A 24,279-nucleotide genomic window follows, 5' to 3' on the forward strand; every position below is an offset into this window, starting at 1 on the left:
GCCCCGTGTGGTATGTGCGTGCGTGCGTGCGTGCGTGCGTGCGTGCGTGCGTGCGTGCGTGTGTGTGTGTGTGTGTGTGTGTGTGTGTGTGTGTGTGTGTGTGTGCGCGCGCGCGCGTGTGTGTGTGCATGTGAGAGAGAGAGAGAGATGTTGTAGATATGATAACTGACAGAAAGCCGGGACCCAAGAGCTTACAGGCGCAGGCGTAAATAGGAAACACCCCCCCCCCCCCCTCACCTTCAGCTCAGCTGGATTCTCACTGTTTTAAACCCCTCTATACAGTCATTGAACCCGAACATCACTGTCCTCGGGGGTGGGGGTGGGGGTGGGGGTTCACTATAGCGAGGTCAGACAGGAGCCCCGCCCTCACACCAGCCTCTTGATAACTACCGGAAGCTGCCAGTTCAAGGTCAGTGAACCGTAACATTTCCGCTTCCATTAATCCTCCTTATAACATGTTAAAGTGTTGGTGATACTGGAGGGGTGACGAGGCACCTCTCTCCCACCACTGACCACCGTCAACACCACCACTAATACCACAAATATATATATATATATATATATATATATATATGTCGTACCTAGTAGCCAGAACTCACTTCTCAGCCTACTATTCAAGGCCCGATTTGCCTAATAAGCCAAGTTTTCCTGAATTAATATATTTACTATAATTTTTTTCTTATGAAATGATAAAGCAACCCTTTTCTCTATGTATGAGGTCAATTTTTTTTATTGGAGTTAAAATTAACGTAGATATATGACCGAACCTAACCAACCCTACCTAACCTAACCTAACCTATATTTATAGGTAAGGTTAGGTTAGGTAGCCAAAAAAAGCTAGGTTGGGTTAGGTTAGGTAGGTTAGGTAGACGAAAAAACATTAATTCATGAAAACTTGGCTTATTAGGCAAATCGGGCCTTGAATAGTAGGCTGAGACGTGCGTTCTGGCTATTAGGTACGACATATATATATATATATATATATATATATATATATATATATATATATATATATATATATATATATATATATATGTCGTACCTAGTAGCCAGAACGCACTTCTCGTCCTACTATGCAAGGCCCAATTTGCTTAATAAGCCAAGTTTTCATGAATTAATTGTTTTTCGACTACCTAACCTACCTAACTTAACCTAACCTAACTTTTTCAGCTACCTAACCTAACCTAACCTATAAAGATAGGTTAGGTTAGGTTAGGTAGGGTTGGTTAGGTTCGGTCATATATCTACGTTAATTTTAAGTCCAATAACAAAAAATTGACCTCATACATAATGAAATGGGTAGCTTTATCATTTCTTAAGAAAAAAATTAGAGAAAATATATTAATTCAGGAAAACTTGGCCTATTAGGCAAATCGGGCCTTGCATAGTAGGCTGAGAAGTGCGTTCTGGCTACTAGGTACGACATATGTATATATATATATATATATATATATATATATATATATATATATATATATATATATATATATATATATATATATATATATATAATACACACACACACACACATGTGTATGTAACATTAAGAATTGTGTAAATAGGTTCACAAGAGTGTCATTGGCTGAGCTAAAGGAACTCTGGGGTTGAGTTCCAGAACCCCATTATGTGCCTCTGTAACCCTTTCCATCACCGCCCACGGGATGGGTATGGGGTGCATAATAAAGAAACTTAAATTGGTTTTAAAATGGCAACTCCCTTCCAATTGGGCGTCTTCCCCAGAAGGGTTTATATCAAGAAGTGGAAAGAGGGATTGATTTTATTTAATCTTAGTAATTAAGTTCGGTTCTGGGGAATGCTTTTATGATTACAGACTGTTGTTTTAAATATTAATTTAATAAGTCACCTACCGCTCACAGGATGGGTATGGGGTCCACTACCGCTCACAGGATGGGTATGGGGCCCACTACCGCTCACAGGATGGGTATGGGGTCCACTACCGCTCACAGGATGGGTATGGGGTCCACTACCGCTCACAGGATGGGTATGGGGTCCACTACCGCTCACAGGATGGGTATGGGGCCCACTACCGCTCACAGGATGGGTATGGGGTCCACTACCGCTCACAGGATGGGTATGGGGTCCACTACCGCTCACAGGATGGGTATGGGGCCCACTACCGCTCACAGGATGGGTATGGGGTCCACTACCGCTCACAGGATGGGTATGGGGCCCACTACCGCTCACAGGATGGGTATGGGGCCCACTACCGCTCACAGGATGGGTATGGGGCCCACTACCGCTCACAGGATGGGTATGGGGCCCACTACCGCTCACAGGATGGGTATGGGAATGTTGTTTTTGTTCCCAGTAGCTGAATCTTAAAGTTCCATGTAGCACGGGCTATGGTGAGCCCGTAGTGGACTTACCCGGCACAGGAGCGGGACTGTAACTTGTGCAGGATGGGTATGAGGGGGAGCATAATGAACTACACTACACCCACTACTATTAAACAGCCTCATGCTGTGTGTACACCCCAACACACAACGTAGTTCTAACGTCGTACCAACATACGAGTACCGCATTACGTTGTGTTTGGTAGGGATAACGTACCCAAACATGTCTCCCCTGGACCACAGGCGACGTGTAGCCACTGAGACACCTTTTGACCCTGTGAATACCACAGGGAGTCTAAAACACAAAAGTGTATTTGGACCATGAGTTAAGAAAAATATATAGGTTTATGTGTGTGGTATAGGTCTCCATTGACACCAGGTGGTGGTACCACTGACACCACCACTGGCCCCTGGTGTGCACCACCTGATAAGACGAATATTTTAATCCCTATTATAAAACATGTAAACAAAAAATGTAAATATTTTATGCCTTGTTAGGTCTAGGTCAGGCCTCGGTAAGGTTGATTTAAGGAGTCTCTCCTGCATATGAATTAAGTCTCGAGTCAAAACTTCAAGCATGGGCGAGTAGCCTGTGAATTAAATATTGACGTAGCATATTGTGCATATATTGGCATAGGTTAGGTTAGGTGTTTAGGTTCTGTTGGCGATTATTTGTAGTACGTGGGTGAAGCATTTACAGCGTTGTGGTGTTGTGGTTCGAACAAAAGTCGTCAGTGAAGCACTTGTTCCGGAAGTGTTCAGATGTCATCAGTTGAGTCGTGGGGGGGGGGGGGATTGGTATGGGTTCGACCCACTCTCGCACAAGAGTGTCCATATATGACTTATTGCTTATAGTCAATATTTGGCTTATGAATAAGTACATATATGATATATTTAAAATTCTATTTTTTCAAGGCACTAACTCTTCTATTTAAGTTTTATTAAATAATTGAGATTTTATACAAAATTTGACAATATCCTGAATTACTTTACAATTTATTTAGGTATTTTAGTTTTGTTTTGTTTTATTATTTTTATAAAACTGTAATATCAATATAGGTAATTAAGACGCCATAAAATACTTATCTTAACATACTAAGAAGGTTAGGTTAGGTTGTGGTTTTCTATTCAGCTTTTCAGGTAAACTCAAATATTCACAAAAAATTAGTATTTCACATATGCACTTATTCATAAGCCAAATATTGACTATAAGCAATGCGAGAATGGGTTGATGGGGTCACCCCGTTTTTCATTCATTAACAGGGGGTTTGGCGGATACGTGGAATGAACTTTGGCCCTTTGTTTAGTGGACGAGCTGAACACGCATCAATTTTAAGGTATTGTATTCTGAATTGTACTTTCTTAAATCTAAATTAATACTATAAATTAGAATTTTGTGCACGGGCACAGGATGAATAGGTTCTGTTAGGATTTTATTTATAATTCACGGTACATAGAGGAAGAGCGCAGTACACTGTTCAAGAACAGTTTGAGTGTCATCAGTTGTGAGTGGTGTATAAACTGCTGTTCATTCATAAATGGGGTCTGACGGTTGAATTAACGAGCATTTGGACCTTGTTGATGAGGCCGGGCTGTGTTTACGAGGCAGCCCGTCCTCATCAACAATGACCCAGTGCTCGTTTATCCAGCCGCCACTCCAGTATTTATGAGCGAAAAATTAATTATGAATTGATATCTGGTACCGTTGGAAACAGTGCCCCCTTCCTGGGTAGGAATTACTCCCTCTGAATGCCTCGTCGACGTACTGCATACACATATAGTTACTGCCAGAACTTAAGCGCCTCAACTTACCTACCCTTGGCGTGTCCATACACAACATATCAGTATCATTGTAATTGAGCTTTGAGTACATGGGGGTTTTAGTGCATAAATTTTAATGTAGAGTTGTGCCTTGGGGGAGAGCCAATCACCAAATGATTCGTGATGTTATCATCAACGCCGCCACCACCACCACCAGTACCTGGCACCACCACCACCACCACAACCAGTACCTGGCACCACCACCACAACCAGTACCTGGCACCACCACCACCACCACAACCAGTACCTGGCACCACCACCACCACCACAACCAGTACCTGGCACCACCACCACCACCACAACCAGTACCTGGCACCACCACCACCACCACAACCAGTACCTGGCACCACCACCACCACCACAACCAGTACCTGGCACCACCACCACAACCAGTACCTGGCACCACCACCACCACCACAACCAGTACCTGGCACCACCACCACCACCACCACAACCAGTACCTGGCACCACCACCACCACCACAACCAGTACCTGGCACCACCACCACCACCACAACCAGTACCTGGCACCACCACCACCACCACAACCAGTACCTGGCACCACCACCACCACCACAACCAGTACCTGGCACCACCACCACCACCACAACCAGTACCTGGCACCACCACCACCACCACAACCAGTACCTGGCACCACCACCACCACCACAACCAGTACCTGGCACCACCACCACCACCACAACCAGTACCTGGCACCACCACCACCACCACAACCAGTACCTGGCACCACCACCACCACCACAACCAGTATCTGGCACCACCACCACCACCACAACCAGTACCTGGCACCACCACCACAACCAGTACCTGGCACCACCACCACCACCACAACCAGTACCTGGCACCACCACCACCACCACCACAACCAGTACCTGGCACCACCACCACCACCACAACCAGTACCTGGCACCACCACCACAACCAGTACCTGGCACCACCACCACAACCAGTACCTGGCACCACCACCACAACCAGTACCTGGCACCACCACCACAACCAGTACCTGGCACCACCACCACAACCAGTACCTGGCACCACCACCACAACCAGTACTTGGCACCACCACCACAACCAGTACCTGGCACCACCACCACCACCACAACCAGTACCTGGCACCACCACCACCACCACAACCAGTACCTGGCACCACCACCACCACCACAACCAGTACCTGGCACCACCACCACCACCACAACCAGTACCTGGCACCACCACCACCACCACAACCAGTACCTGGCACCACCACCACCACCACAACCAGTACCTGGCACCACCACCACCACCACCACAACCAGTACCTGGCACCACCACCACCACCACCACCACAACCAGTACCTGGCACCACCACCACCACCACCACCACCAAACCAGTACCTGGCACCACCACCACCACCACCACCACAACCAGTACCTGGCACCACCACCACCACCACCACCACAACCAGTACCTGGCACCACCACCACCACCACCACCACAACCAGTACCTGGCACCACCACCACCACCACCACCACAACCAGTACCTGGCACCACCACCACCACCACCACCACAACCAGTACCTGGCACCACCACCACCACCACCACCACAACCAGTACCTGGCACCACCACCACCACCACCACAACCAGTACCTGGCACCACCACCACCACCACCACAACCAGTACCTGGCACCACCACCACCACCACCACCACAACCATACCTGGCACCACCACCACCACCACCACAACCAGTACCTGGCACCACCACCACCTCCACCACCACAACCAGTACCTGGCACCACCACCACCACCACCACAACCAGTACCTGGCACCACCACCACCACCACCACAACCAGTACCTGGCACCACACCACCACCACCACAACCAGTACCTGGCACCACCACCACCACCACCACAACCAGTACCTGGCACCACCACCACCACCACAACCAGTACCTGGCACCACCACCACCACCACCACAACCAGTACCTGGCACCACCACCACCACCACAACCAGTACCTGGCACCACCACCACCACCACAACCAGTACCTGGCACCACCACCACCACCACCACAACCAGTACCTGGCACCACCACCACCACCACCACAACCAGTACCTGGCACCACCACCACCACCACCACAACCAGTACCTGGCACCACCACCACCACCACCACAACCAGTACCTGGCACCACCACCACCACCACCACCACAACCAGTACCTGGCACCACCACCACCACCACCACAACCAGTACCTGGCACCACCACCACCACCACCACAACCAGTACCTGGCACCACCACCACCACCACCACAACCAGTACCTGGCACCACCACACCACCACCACAACCAGTACCTGGCACCACCACCACCACCACAACCAGTACCTGGCACCACCACCACCACCACCACAACCAGTACCTGGCACCACCACCACCACCACCACAACCAGTACCTGGCACCACCACCACCACCACCACAACCAGTACCTGGCACCACCACCACCACCACCACAACCAGTACCTGGCACCACCCACACCACCACAACCAGTACCTGGCACCACCACCACCACCACCACAACCAGTACCTGGCACCACCACCACCACCACCACAACCAGTACCTGGCACCACCACCACCACCACCACAACCAGTACCTGGCACCACCACCACCACCACCACAACCAGTACCTGGCACCACCACCACCACAACCAGTACCTGGCACCACCACCACCACCACCACAACCAGTACCTGGCACCACCACCACCACCACCACAACCAGTACCTGGCACCACCACCACCACCACCACAACCAGTACCTGGCACCACCACCACCACCACCACAACCAGTACCTGGCACCACCACCACCACCACAACCAGTACCTGGCACCACCACCACCACCACCACCACAACCAGTACCTGGCACCACCACCACCACCACAACCAGTACCTGGCACCACCACCACCACCACAACCAGTACCTGGCACCACCACCACCACCACAACCAGTACCTGGCACCACCACCACAACCAGTACCTGGCACCACCACCACAACCAGTACCTGGCACCACCACCACCACCAGTACCTGGCACCACCACCACAACCAGTACCTGGCACCACCACCACAACCAGTACCTGGCACCACCACCACAACCAGTACCTGGCACCACCACCACAACCAGTACCTGGCACCACCACCACAACCAGTACCTGGCACCACCACCACAACCAGTACCTGGCACCACCACCACCACCACAACCAGTACCTGGCACCACCACCACCAGTACCTGGCACCACCACCACCAGTACCTGGCACCACCACCACCACCACAACCAGTACCTGGCACCACCACCACCACCACCACAACCAGTACCTGGCACCACCACCACCAGTACCTGGCACCACCACCACCAGTACCTGGCACCACCACCACCAGTACCTGGCACCACCACCACCACCCGGAGTTGGTTAAAGAAACCAGTTGAAGGAGAAGAGATTAGAGTCTCCGGGACAACAATAAGATGAGGAAGTTTCTGCAGGAAAACCAATGAAAAAGAGAGATAGAAGGGAAGACAGCACATGACATGGAATTCATCGCTGAGAAATATGCCAATTTAAAGGAGGACGAGGAAGGTAAAGTATATCCTTGGGTCAATAGAAAAACAGTGTGTCAGACCAAGTACTCAGATGAGGAGACAGGAGAGGGGGTGGGGGGTTGGGGGGGGGGGGTGAGCTCTTACGGAATTGATGTGGAATGTGAGGAACTTGATAAAATATTTCTGGAGGTCTTTACATTAGAATCATTCTTGACACCAAGGTTGCAAGATGAAAGGCCGGAAGAAACAATGGATGACATTCTAGTCACTGTAGAAGTAATTACAACCGAGAGAAAATAGGACCCAAGAACACAGGTAACACCTGGAAACACAAGTGAGTCGAAGGAACATAAGGAAGTACTCGTACCCTGTACCAGTGGAATGTACTGAAAGAAGTAGTCGTGGAAGCCACCTCCACCCACAATTTTAACGCCAGATTCGACAAAGAATTTGGATGCCAAAATAGTTAAGTTGTAATGCAGCTGGATAACGAGGCGCGTCGGTGGGGCACAAAGAGCTAGACCTCACTACCTCACAGACACTGATAGGTCAGTACCACCACCACCAGCGGCACCTCAGCTCCTGCCATAGTGGCACTCCCAGCAGCCTGAGTGCACTCCGAAGCGAGCACGCGCGCCTTTGTGCGCGTCTGTGCATACAATTTTACACACGCACACTTGTGACCCTTATGAGCGTTCAGGGCTCTTGGGACACTCTTGTGCTAATGCTTTGGTTGTTGCTCCATACTGCTTGCTCTCTCTCTCTCTCTCTCTCTCTCTCTCTCTCTCTCTCTCTCTCTCTCTCTCTCTCTCTCTCTCTCTCTCTCTCTCTCTCTCTTCCCCCCCTCCCCCTCTCTCCCTCCCCCTCTCTCTCCCTCCCCCTCTCTCTCCCTCCCCCTCTCTCTCCCTCCCCCTCTCTCTCCCTCCCCCTCTCTCTCCCTCCCCCTCTCTCTCCCTCCCCCTCTCTCTCCCTCCCCCTCTCTCTCCCTCCCCCTCTCTCCCTCCCTCTCCCTCCCCCTCCTCTCTCCCCTCTCTTCCTAAGAATGCTGTAACTAAGAGCCTGTGAGCTCACCTGAAGGCTAATCCCAACATACCCAATTTTTGTTCATTAGCTTCTTGTTAGTTTCTATTAAGATCAAGACATATAATCAACCTATATGTGCCACAGAGTAAACTTGACCTTGACGCACTGCCTGAGTTTGTTAATGAAGAACCTACCCTGCTGGTCGGTGACCTGAATGCCAGACACCCACACTTTGGTGCCAACTGTCATCAGCCCAATGTCAATGGACGGAAACTGTCACTCTTTGTCAGGGGAAGTGAAAACCTTAGGGTCCTGGGTGATGAACAGCCAACTCACCTCAGAGGAGGAAGATTAGATTATGCTCTCCTGCTGAATGCACAGGACACGGATGCCAGTACACACATTGTGCACAGTTTATGTAGTGACCATTGGGCACTGATTACCACCGTCGACATGAGCAAGAGAAGGAAAGAGACAAATAAAAGAAAAAGGTTATCACTCGGACCAGATATGAGGCCGCACTTCATAAACAGGATGAGTGACTGGTTCACGGAATACCAAATCCCAGAAGACATTAACACATTTGTTGATGACCTTAACCACCACATTGAGAGCTGTCTAAGAGTTCCGCGCCGTACGCCTGGGCGAAGTAACCCTCAGAGGAAGAAAATAAAATGGTATGAGAATGATTACATAAAGATGCTTAACGCAAATGTGCGAGACATGAGTAGAGAGTACCGGAGACATCCCACTGAAAGTAACCAAGAGTTGTTTAAAACTGTGTGTCAAGTAGCCAGGGAAGAGAAGATTAAAGAGCGGGAAAGACAATGGCTTGAGTTCACTAGCTCTATTGGACGGGAAACATCTGCAAGAGAAGTGTGGGCAAAAATTCAGATAGCTAAGGGGGGCAGAGCCCGGCCTGCGGCTCACAAAGACCCCCAGGGTAAGGCTGAGGAACTAATTCACAAGTGGAGTGATGCAGCATCCTCCTCCCTCCCTGCAGAAATCAGCAGGGAACAGCTCCTGCGACATGATGACAGAAGAATTAGGATAACAAGAGCACTGTCTAGTGATGAATATGGGGAACCAATCACAGCCCAAGAAGTAAGGGGCGCTATGAAAAAGGGTAAAAGTACAGCACCTGGTGAAGATGGCGTCACCTACGACATACTCAATGCACTGTGTGAAGTGTCTGGGAATCCACTACTCCACCTGTTTAACAAGTCATTCCTAAGTGGAGTGTTGCCCACACAATGGAAACACGCAATAATTATTCCCATACCGAAGCCTAATGACCCTGGTAATTACAGACCTATCAGCCTCGTGTCATGCACTTGCAAGATGCTTGAAAGGATCATCCTAAACCGACTGTTGCACAAAATAGGCAGGTTAGGGGAGGGGGTCAATGGATTTGTTAAAGGACGGAGCACAGCAAATTGTATAGTTAATTACTTGGCTAATGACACGGCTAGGTACTCTGTATTTGTTGACATCAAAGGAGCCTTCGACAAAGCACAGGGGATTGCGATCCTGGACGAGCTTGCATGCATGGGTGTCAAGGGGAGACTCATGAAATGGGTTGAAGACTACCTCACAGGAAGGAAAGCCAAGGTTTGCTTCAATGGAGCAGTCTCCAGAACAATGAATATGGAACTCGGGACCCCCCAAGGCGGAGTCTTAAGCCCTACACTATTCAATGTACTTATGAACGCCATTGCAAATATTGATTTTCCGGAAGGAACACAACAAGTGGGATATGCAGATGATGTCCTAATACAAGCTCCCACCTTGGGAAAAATTGAACAGTCCATTGAACTCCTCGGAAGGAAATGTATTGAGCTCGGTTTCACTCTCTCCACAAACAAGACGAAGGCATACTCCCATCACAAGCGGAGAGCAAATGAAGAACTGCAAATTAATGGTGTAACACTTGAATGGGTTGACCACTATCGGTACCTTGGCGTCACTGTCGGCTCTAACAAGGGAAAGAAAGAGGAGCTCAACCAACTCATAGGAACATGCAAAAGTCGACTCAGGGCACTGAAAGCTATGACCTGGAATGGACATGGAGCCTCTATTGCCGTGCTCAAAATGATGTACACAGCCTATGTGCGCTCCGTCATAGACTATGCCGCACCAGTACTGTGCACCTACTCCCAAAGCGATATGAAAAGGCTTGAAAGCATTCAAAATGAAGCCATGACAATCATTCTTGGAGTCCCAAGAACTGCCAAAACGTCTAATCTACGAGAGGAGTTGTCCCTTCCCAGTATTAAAAGCAGAATTCAGGAGCTGAATGCTAAGCTTGCAATTAAGATAGCCAGAGATCCCCATTACAATGATATTGCCAAGAAAAAACTGAGCTCTGTGCTACTTTCAGGGGGAAACAGGAGAAGCAAAAAATGGCATCACAGAGCAGTCTGCTACCTTGAAGAGCTTCACCTGCTTGAGCAAGCCCGTGAGCTCCTGCCTGTAGAGAGGTTACCTCCCTGGGAGGATGACTCATGCAAGATCATCATCAATGAAATGACAATGAAAAAATCCAACATGATACCACAAGAAATGAGGCACAAGTATCTCGAGGACATTTATAAAGAAGCCGGAGATGAATTAGATCAAATCTACACTGACGGGTCATCTAATCCTATCAATGGCAGGGCTGGTGCAGCATACACGGTAATCAAGGATAATACCTTCCAACGCAGAAATGAAGAAAAAGCACGTATTGAGAACTATGCCTCTTCAACGCAAGCAGAGCTAACTGCCATTGTTATGGCGTTAAGGTTTCTTGAACGGAACACTAATGGTGCAGTGATTTGCACCGATTCAAAAGCAGCACTGCAAAGTCTAAGTAAAAATCAGGCAGAAAATCTTGCAATAGTCGCTGAAATCAAGAGAGCTGTGAGAGTACTTACCAATCAGGGAAGAGTCATCAAGTTTCTGTGGATCCCCTCCCATGTTGGAATATGTGGGAATGAACGAGCAGATGTGCTGGCTGCTGAAGGCGCTGAAGGAGACCATATTGAATACTTCATACCCAAGACTCAACTACAAATTAGAGGTATTATCAGGCAACATCACCGTGACAAGGTAACTGAGGAAAGGAGGATAGAAGCACAAACCAGTGAATCTGTACGATGGTACAACATGGTTGCAGCTGGCAATCCCAATCAGTATGGCCGAAGAGGAGGACGACGAGTGAGAGAATCTGTAATAGCGAGAATCCGTCTTGGATACAAATATCCATGGAGATTTGGAATGGAAACAACAGTTGATCAGCGAAGTTGCAGAATCTGTGGTGAGAGTGATGGACACCGCCTTGACCACTATCTAAGTGAATGTGAACACCTGAGAGACATTAGGAATAACTGTAGAATAATAAACCCCACATTGTTTGAGTTAGGAAAACACTATTTGTCAAATATTGATACTGTTCTTAAAAGATTTCCCCATTTTGCACCCGCAAGATAACGTAAGCTTTTAAGGGTTGATAAATGTTAATCTTCTTGTTTGAGGAGCTGTTCACTTGAGACAGTTAAGCAAGTCCCAGCTGTGTCTGGGTACAAGTGACAGGATGAACAACCCAGCGGGTTTTCTTCCTATTGGGGAGTGTTGTACATTCTGCTATGGCGGTATGTTCACTCACAAGATGAGTGGCGCTGCCCAATAAACTCGCCCCTCGGGGCAAAATTAAAAAAAAAAAAAAATTCTATTAAGAATAAACGTTTTTAATATATAGGAGATGAAGGTGGAGCCAAGAGTGATGGCGTGACTGGATGTCGCCTACAGCGCCGTGTCCGAGAATGGTCGCTGACGGAGCCTTGTTCTTGAACACGGCACAACCAGGCTCCTTGACCGCCTCGTGTTGTGGCTGCCAACTTTTGGTTGTCTACGAAGTTGGACCAGGTGGCGAACCTTGAAGAAAAGCAAACACTGTTCTTTATAACAGTAAAGCTGGCATCATCTCCCGGGTGTTGAGGTGTGTGTGTGTGTGTGTGTGTGTGTGTGTGTGTGTGTGTGTGTGTGTGTGTGTGTGTGTGTGTGTGTGTGTGTGTGTGTGTGTGTGTGTGTGTGTGTGTGTGTGCGCGCGCGCGCGTGTGTGTGCGCGCGTGTGTGTGCGTGTGCGTGTGTGTGTGTGCGTGTGTGTGCGTGTGTGTGTGTGTGTGTGTGTGTGTGTGTGTGTGTGTACTGATCAACCCCACCGTGGCTGGTCACGACTGGAGGAGGGTCTGCTTGTTCACTTCTCCTTGTTTACAAGTCGGATGAGGGGGAAGGGGGGGGGGAGCCAGGGGAGTGGTGCGACTGGAGACAGGGAAGGGGGGGGGGGCGGACTTGTTGTTCAGGTGAGGTTTTGCAACCCCTCCCCCCCTCTCTCCCTCCCCCCCCCTCCCCCCCCCCCCAACCCGGCTGTTACAGACGGGCAAGCAGGGCTGCCGGTGGCTGCCCTGCTTCATCGCTTCACGATGTGGTTCCTGTTGACCAAACCACACACTAGAAATTGAAGGGACGACTGTAAACCCGGTTGTCGTTGTTATAGAATGATTAGGATGGTCTGGAGTTTACTCGGTAGTGGGCAGGAATTGGAGTACCAAACGTCCACTGCTTTTCCTTAGTTTATTATAAAAATATATATATCTTCTTCACCGGGCCAGGAGCTAGCTAGAGTGTGTAAGGGAGCGTGTGTAGACGCTCCGATGCCCAAGCTGTCTCTGAAGGTCTGAGGGCTGCAGGCGCAGAGCAGATTGCATTCAAATCTGCTGACAACGTTGCTGATACCTATTAAGTTGTTTAGCTTAAGAGGGTATTAGGTCACCCTATGTGTATGTCCATGGGCGACTAACTGGCGTTCAACACCGCTCGGCACGCTATCATCGGCGTCCTCGACGATCTGCTTGACAAATTTGGCAACCCTTGGGCGTGTACCTAAGTAACATTATATACAGTGATCTACCTATAGTGGCCGTAAACGAACAAGTTTTTGAGACGTCCAACACGACAAAGGGACGAGGTTTCGTCGTACCTTCACTGAAGGGTGGAGGCTGACTCCATACAGTTTCAAATGTAGATATGATGGAGTCCAGTAGGCTCAGGAATTTGTACACCAGGCGGGAGTGAAAGAGCCAAAGCTCAACCCCTGCAAGCACAACTAGGTGCTTGCTGGGGTTGCAAGCAAGTTTCTCCCTTACCAAACGAGTACTTTCCTCTGTAATCTTCATGAATCTGAACTTCTCCAGCCACAACAGCTATTGTTATGGGTTGTGACACTTCCCGAAAGTTTCAAGACCTCGTTTGTGCTCCTTACCGACACCAGCATCCACTTTAAGCCGCCGATAATGTCTTCTCTCACCTTGCGCGCCTGCTCAGGGAGGGTCAGCCATGCTCCCTTAACCTCTTCTCCACCCGGGAGGGGGGGGGGGGGGAGTGTTGCCTGGTTCCGACCACCAGAGGTCACCAGTCCGGTCACGCTACGCACGACTCTCAGCCTTGTGTACCCCTCAACACACAACACTTTGTACCCGCCTCCCCCACACCCCTGGAAGAAAATGCACATTGTCAGAAGTGCTGTTGATTATATTCTTAAAGTAAAGCCTGATTATGATGCTACAGGACACCTCCAGCTCAACAAGCAGGCAGGAAACAGGAGATGCTTTTTGTTTTCACTCATAGGGATATAAACCCGTGGAACCGCCTACCCGCCGATGCCGTAAATGTCAAGACACTTCAGAATCCAGCTGGATAAAATCTTCAGGAACAATTAGAGGAGGGGGGGGGGCTTGACAAGTCGCCGGCTTTCTGTACAATCATGTTGTAAAAGGGACGTGCTATCAGGCTGTAAAGGGCCGTACAACCATATAATACCAGAGGTCCGTGTCATACGATAAGAAACAAAGTTTGTATTAAAATAGAATCATACGTGTAAGGTCCGAACTCTTCCCCGTACAACCTGGCGCCTGTCTCATCCAGTGTCTGCTTCCGATAGTCAAGATGTATGATAAATAACATTATATATATATATATATATATATATATATATATATATATATATATATATATATATATAGATGGACGAAGCTTCACGTTGTACTCACAGGGAGTTTACATTAGTCCAGAACAAACAATGGTTTACTGAGAATTGTATAACTCCCAAAACTTTAGCTACTAGTGGTTTAATAATAGGAGAGTCCTTGTCAAAGTTAGTCTTCCTCCTTGGCGTCGCTCCAGGAGCGATTACAGATTGTAAAAACAAATGCAGATCACATTCCTAAGGGCTGTGTTACACTCTGTGTTTCCATACGAGGTTCAGATTTGTTCACTTAACCTACCTCGGGAACTTTGTCCTGTTTGCCTCTTGCTGCCTCGGGAACTTTGTCCTGTTTGCCTCTTGCTGCTCCGGGAACTTTGTCCTGTTTGTCTCTTGCTGCTCCGGGAACTTTGTCCTGTTTGTCTCTTGCTGCCTCGGGAACTTTGTCCTGTTTGTCTCTTGCTGCTCCGGGAACTTTGTCCTGTTTGTCTCTTGCTGCTCCGGGAACTTTGTCCTGTTTGTCTCTTGCTGCTCCGGGAACTTTGTCCTGTTTGTCTCTTGCTGCTCCGGGAACTTTGTCCTGTTTGTCTCTTGCTGCCTCGGGAACTTTGTCCTGTTTGCCTCTTGCTGCTCCGGGAACTTTGTCCTGTTTGTCTCTTGCTGCTCCGGGAACTTTGTCCTGTTTGTCTCTTGCTGCCCCGGGAACTTTGTCCTGTTTGTCTCTTGCTGCCTCGGGAACTTTGTCCTGTTTGTCTCTTGCTGCCCCGGGAACTTTGTCCTGTTTGTCTCTTGCTGCTCCGGGAACTTTGTCCTGTTTGTCTCTTGCTGCCTCGGGAACTTTGTCCTGTTTGTCTCTTGCTGCTCCGGGAACTTTGTCCTGTTTGTCTCTTGCTGCCTCGGGAACTTTGTCCTGTTTGTCTCTTGCTGCTCCGGGAACTTTGTCCTGTTTGTCTCTTGCTGCCTCGGGAACTTTGTCCTGTTTGTCTCTTGCTGCCCCGGGAACTTTGTCCTGTTTGTCTCTTGCTGCCCCGGGAACTTTGTCCTGTTTGTCTCTTGCTGCTCCGGGAACTTTGTCCTGTTTGTCTCTTGCTGCTCCGGGAACTTTGTTCTGTTTGTCTCTTGCTGCCCCGGGAACTTTGTCCTGTTTGTCTCTTGCTGCCCCGGGAACTTTGTCCTGTTTGTCTCTTGCTGCTCCGGGAACTTTGTCCTGTTTGTCTCTTGCTGCCTCGGGAACTTTGTCCTGTTTGTCTCTTGCTGCCCCGGGAACTTTGTCCTGTTTGTCTCTTGCTGCCCCGGGAACTTTGTCCTGTTTGTCTCTTGCTGCCCCGGGAACTTTGTCCTGTTTGTCTCTTGCTGCCCCGGGAACTTTGTCCTGTTTGTCTCTTGCTGCCCCGGGAACTTTGTCCTGTTTGTCTCTTGCTGCTCCGGGAACTTTGTCCTGTTTGTCTCTTGCTGCCTCGGGAACTTTGTCCTGTTTGTCTCTTGCTGCTCCGGGAACTTTGTCCTGTTTGTCTCTTGCTGCCTCGGGAACTTTGTCCTGTTTGTCTCTTGCTGCTCCGGGAACTTTGTCCTGTTTGTCTCTTGCTGCCTCGGGAACTTTGTCCTGTTTGTCTCTTGCTGCTCCGGGAACTTTGTCCTGTTTGTCTCTTGCTGCCTCGGGAACTTTGTCCTGTTTGTCTCTTGCTGCCCCGGGAACTTTGTCCTGTTTGTCTCTTGCTGCCTCGGGAACTTTGTCCTGTTTTTCCCCTTGCTGCCCCGGGAACTTTGTCCTGTTTGTCTCTTGCTGCTCCGGGAACTTTGTCCTGTTTGTCTCTTGCTGCCCCGGGAACTTTGTCCTGTTTGTCTCTTGCTGCCCCGGGAACTTTGTCCTGTTTGTCTCTTGCTGCCCCGGGAACTTTGTCCTGTTTGTCTCTTGCTGCCCCGGGAACTTTGTCCTGTTTGTCTCTTGCTGCCCCGGGAACTTTGTCCTGTTTGTCTCTTGCTGCTCCGGGAACTTTGTCCTGTTTGTCTCTTGCTGCCCCGGGAACTTTGTCCTGTTTGTCTCTTGCTGCCCCGGGAACTTTGTCCTGTTTGTCTCTTGCTGCCTCGGGAACTTTGTCCTGTTTGTCTCTTGCTGCCCCGGGAACTTTGTCCTGTTTGTCTCTTGCTGCCCCGGGAACTTTGTCCTGTTTGTCTCTTGCTGCCCCGGGAACTTTGTCCTGTTTGTCTCTTGCTGCCCCGGGAACTTTGTCCTGTTTGTCTCTTGCTGCCTCGGGAACTTTGTCCTGTTTGTCTCTTGCTGCCCCGGGAACTTTGTCCTGTTTGTCTCTTGCTGCCCCGGGAACTTTGTCCTGTTTGTCTCTTGCTGCCCCGGGAACTTTGTCCTGTTTGTCTCTTGCTGCCCCGGGAACTTTGTCCTGTTTGTCTCTTGCTGCCCCGGGAACTTTGTCCTGTTTGTCTCTTGCTGCCCCGGGAACTTTGTCCTGTTTGTCTCTTGCTGCCTCGGGAACTTTGTCCTGTTTGTCTCTTGCTGCCCCGGGAACTTTGTCCTGTTTGTCTCTTGCTGCCCCGGGAACTTTGTCCTGTTTGTCTCTTGCTGCCCCGGGAACTTTGTCCTGTTTGTCTCTTGCTGCCCCGGGAACTTTGTCCTGTTTGTCTCTTGCTGCCCCGGGAACTTTGTCCTGTTTGTCTCTTGCTGCTCCGGGAACTTTGTGACAAAGTTCCCGTCACTGGTGACTGTACCAACACGTTAGAAAATTATATTTGTTTATAAGATAGGGACGATAGATGCTGGATGGATAGATAAATGGGTAATGAGTAGATAGAGTAGATGGATAGATAGGTGGGTAGTTGGATGGAAATGGATCCACAGATGGGTGGATAGAAAGTCAGATGGATGCATATCTGGATAGATAAGTAGATGGGATAGATGCATAGATGGATAAATACACGGATTGATCGATAGAAAGATGGATAGACCAATGGACAGGGGAGAGAGACGGCCCCGGGCACCACCGGGAAGTCCTCCTTTCCCCTATCCTCCTCACCCTACACAGCATCGCTCCTGAGCCAGTTGGGCTCACCATAACCCGTGCTACTTGGAACCTGTTCCGAGTAGCTGAATCTATAACAACAACAACAACCCTATCCTCCAGAGGAGTGGAAGTATAAGGCAAAGACTCCTCAGTACACAGGGACCAAAACAAACAGCTGCAAGAGGATAAATGCGGTGCATGTGGCGTCCAACTCCCTCTTTAATTTGGACGTGATCTAACCTTCTTGGCTTCCGATATTATTTACGGCACAATCCCGGCCGTGTTCTGGCATTTATACTCGACCTTTCGCCAAGCCACGACGGATGGGCCAAGGACAAGGTGCAGGCCGGTGCAGAGAGAACGTCATAGTACGTCGCATTTTTAACGGATTGGTCGATTATGTAGACAAATGCGACGAACTAGGCGAGAGGACAAGGTGTAATGTTTACATCACAAGTGACAAGAGGTGTAGGTGCTCTTGTGTGTCCCTGACCGTCATCACTGTGACTTCTCATCCAGTGGCAGTGTTGAGGAATGTTTCTCAAGGTGCCAGTGTGGCCACATGGGGTGGCAAGTGTGGCCACATGGGGTGGCAAGTGTGGCCACATGGGGTGGCAAGTGTGGCCACATGGGGTGGCAAGTGTGGCCACATGGGGTGGCAAGTGTGGCCACATGGGGTGGCAAGTGTGGCCACATGGGGTGGCAAGTGTGGCCACATGGGGTGGCAAGTGTGGCCACATTGGGGGTGGCAATGTAACACCACTCTAATGTAACACCACTCTAATGTAACACCACTCTAATGGAACACCACTATAATGGAACACCACTATAATGGAACACCACTATAATGGATACTAAACTAATAATGTAAACACTACTTATCCTGAGTAACACTTCCCCATCGGTTGCACTTGGTAACACTGTTATGAGCTGACATATGATGGTTACACAGGAACTAAAAGATACACTGCCAACAAGGAAATGCTACACAGGATTAAATACGCTGCCACCATCTGCCTTTGACCATTGAGACTATATCAAGCAACGAGGCAAGAAACATTGCTTGACTTGGAGAGTACTTTCTATGACTGTCATTAATTATGAAAACGTTAAGAAATTTAGACATGGAACAAAACCTCAGAGATCACACACATTACCTTAAGACTTCTGTCTCTCCCTGGCTGAGATGTTCTTCACAGACCCGCTCTCGATCCTGGTGTCCCGCACTCTCTTCAACTAAGTCTCTACAGGACCTCTATATACAACCCCCACAGGGGGGAAGGGGGGAGATCTGCTGTTGCTACCTACACCAAGAATGTAAGAAGTCGGCCACACGTGCACAAACACTTGAAAATATTTCAATTAAGCTTGTTTGACATCCACCATACACTCTTCAAGAGAGGAGATATTAATTACGTGTGTGACTGACCTCTGACCTGGCCAAAAGAGGGAGATCCAGGGATGTTTACACATAAGAATCTCGAGTCTAATTCCATTGCAATGTTTGACAAGAGTTTCATGAAATATTACATACTTGAAACTATGCTGACTAAGACTAACCCAGGAATTTTTTAATCAACATACAAGATAATCCGGAGGTCATCTGGGCTGACCTCTTGGAGAAGGCTTCCCTGGGTGTGAACTCTAAGTGGGGGGGTTATGCATGTTACAGCAAGTGTGGCCACATTAGGGGTGGCAAGTGTGGCCACATTAGGGGTGGCAAATGTGGCCACATTGGGGGGTGGCAAGAGTGGCCACATTGGGGGGGGGGGCGGCAAGTGTGGCCACATTGGGGGGGGGGCGGCAAGTGTGGCCACATTGGGGGGAGGGCGGCAAGTGTGGCCACATTGTGGGGGGGGGCGGCAAGTGTGGCCACATTGGGGGGAGGGCGGCAAGTGTGGCCACATTGGGGGGAGGGCGGCAAGTGTGGCCACATTGGGGGGGGCGGCAAGAGTGGCCACATTGGGGGGGGGCGGCAAGTGTGGCCACATTGGGGGGGGCGGCAAGTGTGGCCACATTGGGGGGGGGGCGGCAAGTGTGGCCACATTGGGGGGGGGGGCGGCAAGTGTGGCCACATTGGGGGGGGGGCGGCAAGTGTGGCCACATTGTGGGGGGGGGCGGCAAGTGTGGCCACATTGGGGGGAGGGCGGCAAGTGTGGCCACATTTGGGGGAGGGCGGCAAGTGTGGCCACATGGGGGTGGCAAGTGTGGCCACATTGGGGGGGCGGCAAGAGTGGCCACATGGGGGTGGCCTGTAAGTAGTTAACATTTATACATTTACAATGCTAATTAAGCGTCAAAATAAAGTACTCCCATAAAGAGTAAAGCAATAAGATATAAAAGTATAATACAGATCTTACTACTATTACGTTCAGTAAAGAGGAAGACAAAAACTTAGTGTGAGCAAATTATGGCAATGGAATCTAATGGAATAATTGCACGTGAGTGGCATGAGACAATAGCCTCATCGCCCTCCTGGCGTGAGGCTCAAAATTAGACTTTCCTCAGACGTCATAATTGAATGATGACATTTAGACCAATCTTGTCTCAGAAAACTCGAGGGTCTGAGGAGACGCCTCGAACCGTGTGTCTGAGAGTCTGTCTGTCTCTGTCCGTCCAAAGATGGAGGCCAGACGCTAGGGGCTAGCCTCGCCCAAATTTGGCAGCGGGAATGGTCTTGCCCTCGAGCCGGGGCCGGGCTTGGGGAGTAGAAGAACTCCCAGAACCCCATCAACCAGGTTGGATGCGGGATTCTTGGGATGATTTCGGGGTTTAGCGTCACCGCGGCCCGGTCCTCGATCAAACCTCCTTTTTGTTACACATCCCCAGGAAGCTGCCCGTAGCAGCTGTCTAACGTCCTGGTACCTATTTACTGCTAGGTGAACAAGGGCATCAGGGTGAAAAAACTCTGTCCATTTATTAATAACATGTTCATCCCTGTTATTAATAACATGTTCATCCCTGTTATTAATAACATGTTCATCCCTGTTATTAATAACATGTTCATCCCTGTTATTAATAACATGTTCATCCCTGTTATTAATAACATGTTCATCCCTGTTATTAATAACATGTTCATCCCTGTTATTAATAACATGTTCATCCCTGTTATTAATAACATGTTCATCCCTGTTATTAATAACATGTTCATCCCTGTTATTAATAACATGTTCATCCCTGTTATTAATAACAGGGATGAACATAGGCTGGTCGATGCCGTCATAATCCAGACGAGAACACCGTGTTAGTGCCACATTTACACCCCCACGACCGTTTTTGGCACGGCCCGCCAGCCACACACCTGAATATTTTCAAAACAAATGATTCAAATTAAAATTTCTTGCACTAATATATTCACTGATTTCAGAAAAATTTGCAGAAATTTCCTGCTGTTGTTGTTTTAGATTCAGCTTATCTCTGGATTATCTTGTTGATTAAAAAAATTCCTGGGTTAGTCTTAGTCAGCATAGTATCAAGTATGTAATATTTCATGATACTCTGGTCAAACATTGAAATGGAATTAGACTCGAGATTCTTATGTGTAAACATCCATGGATCTCCCCCTTTTGGCCAGGTCAGAGGTCAGTCACACACGTAATTAATAACTCCTCTCTTGAAGAGTGTATGGTGAATGTCAAACAAGCTTAATTGAAATATTTTTAAGTGTTTGTGCACGAGTGGCCGACTTCTTACATTCTTGGTGTAGGTAGCAACAGCAGATTCCCCCCCCCCCCCTCCCCCCTGTGGGGGTTGTATATAGAGGTCCTGTAGAGACTTAGTTGGGAGAGAGTGCGGGACACCAGGATCGAGAGCGGGTCTGTGAAGAACATCTCAGCCAGGGAGAGACAGAGGTCTTAAGGTAATGTGTGTGATCTCTGAGGTTTTGTTCCATGTCTAAATTTCTTAAATTTTTGCCAGTGTTAGAGTAGGATTTATAAGTGGTGATTGACATAATTTTGGTCTCAATAAACTCATGTTAAATTTCCCGTCTGTGTCAATTGTTGAATCCTCTTAGCCTTTTGGATATAGTGGCTGACAACCGTTTTCATAATTAATGACAGTCATAGAAAGTACTCTCCAAGTCAAGCAATGTTTCTTGCCTCGTTGCTTGATATTGTCTCAATGGTCAAAGGCAGATGGTGGCAGCGAATTTAATCCTGTGTAGCATTTCCTTGTTGGCAGTGTACCTTTTGGTTCCTGTGTAACCATCATATGTCAGCTCATAACAGTGTTACCAAGTGCAACCGATGGGGAAGTGTTACTCAGGATAAGTAGTGTTTACATTATTAGTTTAGTATCCATTATAGTGGTGTTCCATTATAGTGGTGGTCCATTATAGTGGTGTTCCATTATAGTGGTGTTCCATTATAGTGGTGTTACATTTTAGAGTGGTGTTACATCGGAACAAAAAGTTCCAAGTAGCACGGGCTATGGTGAGCCCGTAGCGGACTTACCTGGCACAGGAGCGGGGCTGTAACTAATATCCTGCTATCCATACTTTGCCCATATTCCCATAAAACAGTCCATCCACCCACCAGCATCAAAACCTTAATGCAAGGCAGCCCCCAGTGTGTGTGTGTGTGTGTGTGTGTGTGTGTGTGTGTGTGTGTGTGTGTGTGTGTGTGTATGTATGTGAAAAAGCGACGGGTGAGGCTTCTGCGTCTAGCCGTGTGGTTGGGGACATGTTTGGCTTCGCTCTGGCGTTATCTTGAGGTTACTTGGGCTTCACCCTGACTTTAGCTCTCGTTTACCGTGATATTATTCCTGCTTCAGCCTGGAATCATACTGCCTTCACTCCACTTTTCTCCTGGTGTAATCTTGACAGGATTGACAGCACCCGAACAACCTGACAACCCTGTAATCACCTGGTTTGTGCTCTAACAAGAGAACCAACCCTCTTGTAGTTTCGTTTTAATAGTTAATATAAGTCATTGACTTAAAAATAATTGTACTAGCTAAAACATTTGCTAGGCCAGGAACTAACCATCTTACAAGACTATTGTAGGTTGTATCATGTAACTCAAAGGTGTAATGAAACGTGTCCAAGTATTTCTCTCTGCCTGGGAATCGAACCCGGGACCAATCGGCTGTGAGGAGACTGCTTTAATAGGAGTGCAGGTGAGGTGTGTAGCTATATATGGTTAGGTGAATGACAGTAACGGGACTGTGGAGGGGGTCAGTGTGCTGGGGAGTGTGTGGTGGTGGTGGGTGCCTGGAGCACCCCCACTCACCCACCAGGCCAGCCGGCCGGCCAGGCAGGCAGGCAGGCAGGCAGGCAGGCAGGCAGGAGGTGCACCGGCTTGACCCGGGGGCATGCGTCTCCTGGTGCTTAAAACACACACACACACACACACACACACACAATGTAAGGAGGCATTTAGGGCCCTTTACACTGCCTACGTGAGGCCAGTCTTAGAGTATGCCGCCTCATCATGGAGTCCCCATCTGAAGAACCATATAAGGAAACTGGAAAAGGTTCAGAGGTTTGCAACGAGACTCGTCCCAGAGCTACGAGGGATGGGGTATGAGGAACGCCTGAGGGAACTGTGCTTTACGACACTAGAAAGAAGGGAGAGTGGGGGGAGGGGGGACATGATAGGAACGTATAAAATACTCGGGGGGGGGGGGGGATTGACAGAGTGGACATACATGAAATGTTCACACGGAATAGTAACAGAACGACGGGACATGGAAGTAACAGAACGAGGGTGGAAACTTGAAACTCAGATGAGTCACAGGGATGTTAGGAAGTTTTCTTTTAGCGTGAGAGTAGTGGGAAAATGGAATGCACTTAAGGAACAGGTTGTGGAAGCAAATACTATTCATAATTTTAAACTAGGTATGATAGGGAAATAGGACCATAGTCATTGCTGTAAACAACCGGTGCTCGAAAGGCGGGTTCCAAGAGTCAATGCTCGATCCTGCAGACACAATTAGGTGAGTACAATTAGGTGAACACACACACACACACACACACACACACACACTCTCTCTCAATGTTTGCTGACGAAGCCAAAATTATGAGAAGGATTAAGACAGAGGAGGACAGCTTGAGGCTTCAAGAGAATGGTCGAACAAATGGTTGTTAGTTTAACCCAAGCAAATGTAATGCAATGAAGATAGGTGTAGGGAGCAGGAGACCAGATACAAGGTATCATTTGGGAGATAAAATACTTCGAATCAGAGAGAGAGAGACCTGGAGGTTGATATCACGCCAGACCTGTCCCCTGAAGCTCATATGAAGAGGATAACATCAGCGGCATATGCCAGGTTGGATAACATAAGAACGGCCTTCAGAAACTTGTGTAAGGAATCTTTCAGAGCATTATATACCACATATGTCAGACCAATCCTGGAGTATGCGGCTCCAGCATGGAGTCCATATCTAGTCAAGCATAAGGCTAAACTGGAAAAGGTTCAAAGGTTTGCCACCAGAC

The 24,279-nt window shown here is 48.8% G+C and overlaps 2 protein-coding genes across 2 annotated transcripts in view; one reads left to right on the forward strand and one right to left on the reverse strand.

Moving 5' to 3' along the window:
• Nucleotides 1–24,279, forward strand: part of LOC123758464 (Smrter) — a 730,161-nt gene that overhangs the window by 207,735 nt on the left and 498,147 nt on the right. The window lies entirely within an intron of this gene.
• Nucleotides 15,107–24,279, reverse strand: part of LOC123752246 (hornerin-like) — a 23,373-nt gene continuing 14,200 nt past the window's right edge. Inside the window, exons 4-5 of the mRNA XM_069329296.1 lie at nt 16,546–17,543; nt 15,107–16,445 (exon numbers count right to left, since the gene is read on the reverse strand). Coding sequence (XP_069185397.1) covers nt 15,107–16,445; nt 16,546–17,543 — 2,337 coding nt within the window. The remainder of the gene's footprint in view (nt 16,446–16,545; nt 17,544–24,279) is intronic.

Source organism: Procambarus clarkii, chromosome 22, assembly GCF_040958095.1.
Source record: "Procambarus clarkii isolate CNS0578487 chromosome 22, FALCON_Pclarkii_2.0, whole genome shotgun sequence".
In the NCBI taxonomy this organism is placed as follows: domain Eukaryota; kingdom Metazoa; phylum Arthropoda; class Malacostraca; order Decapoda; family Cambaridae; genus Procambarus; species Procambarus clarkii.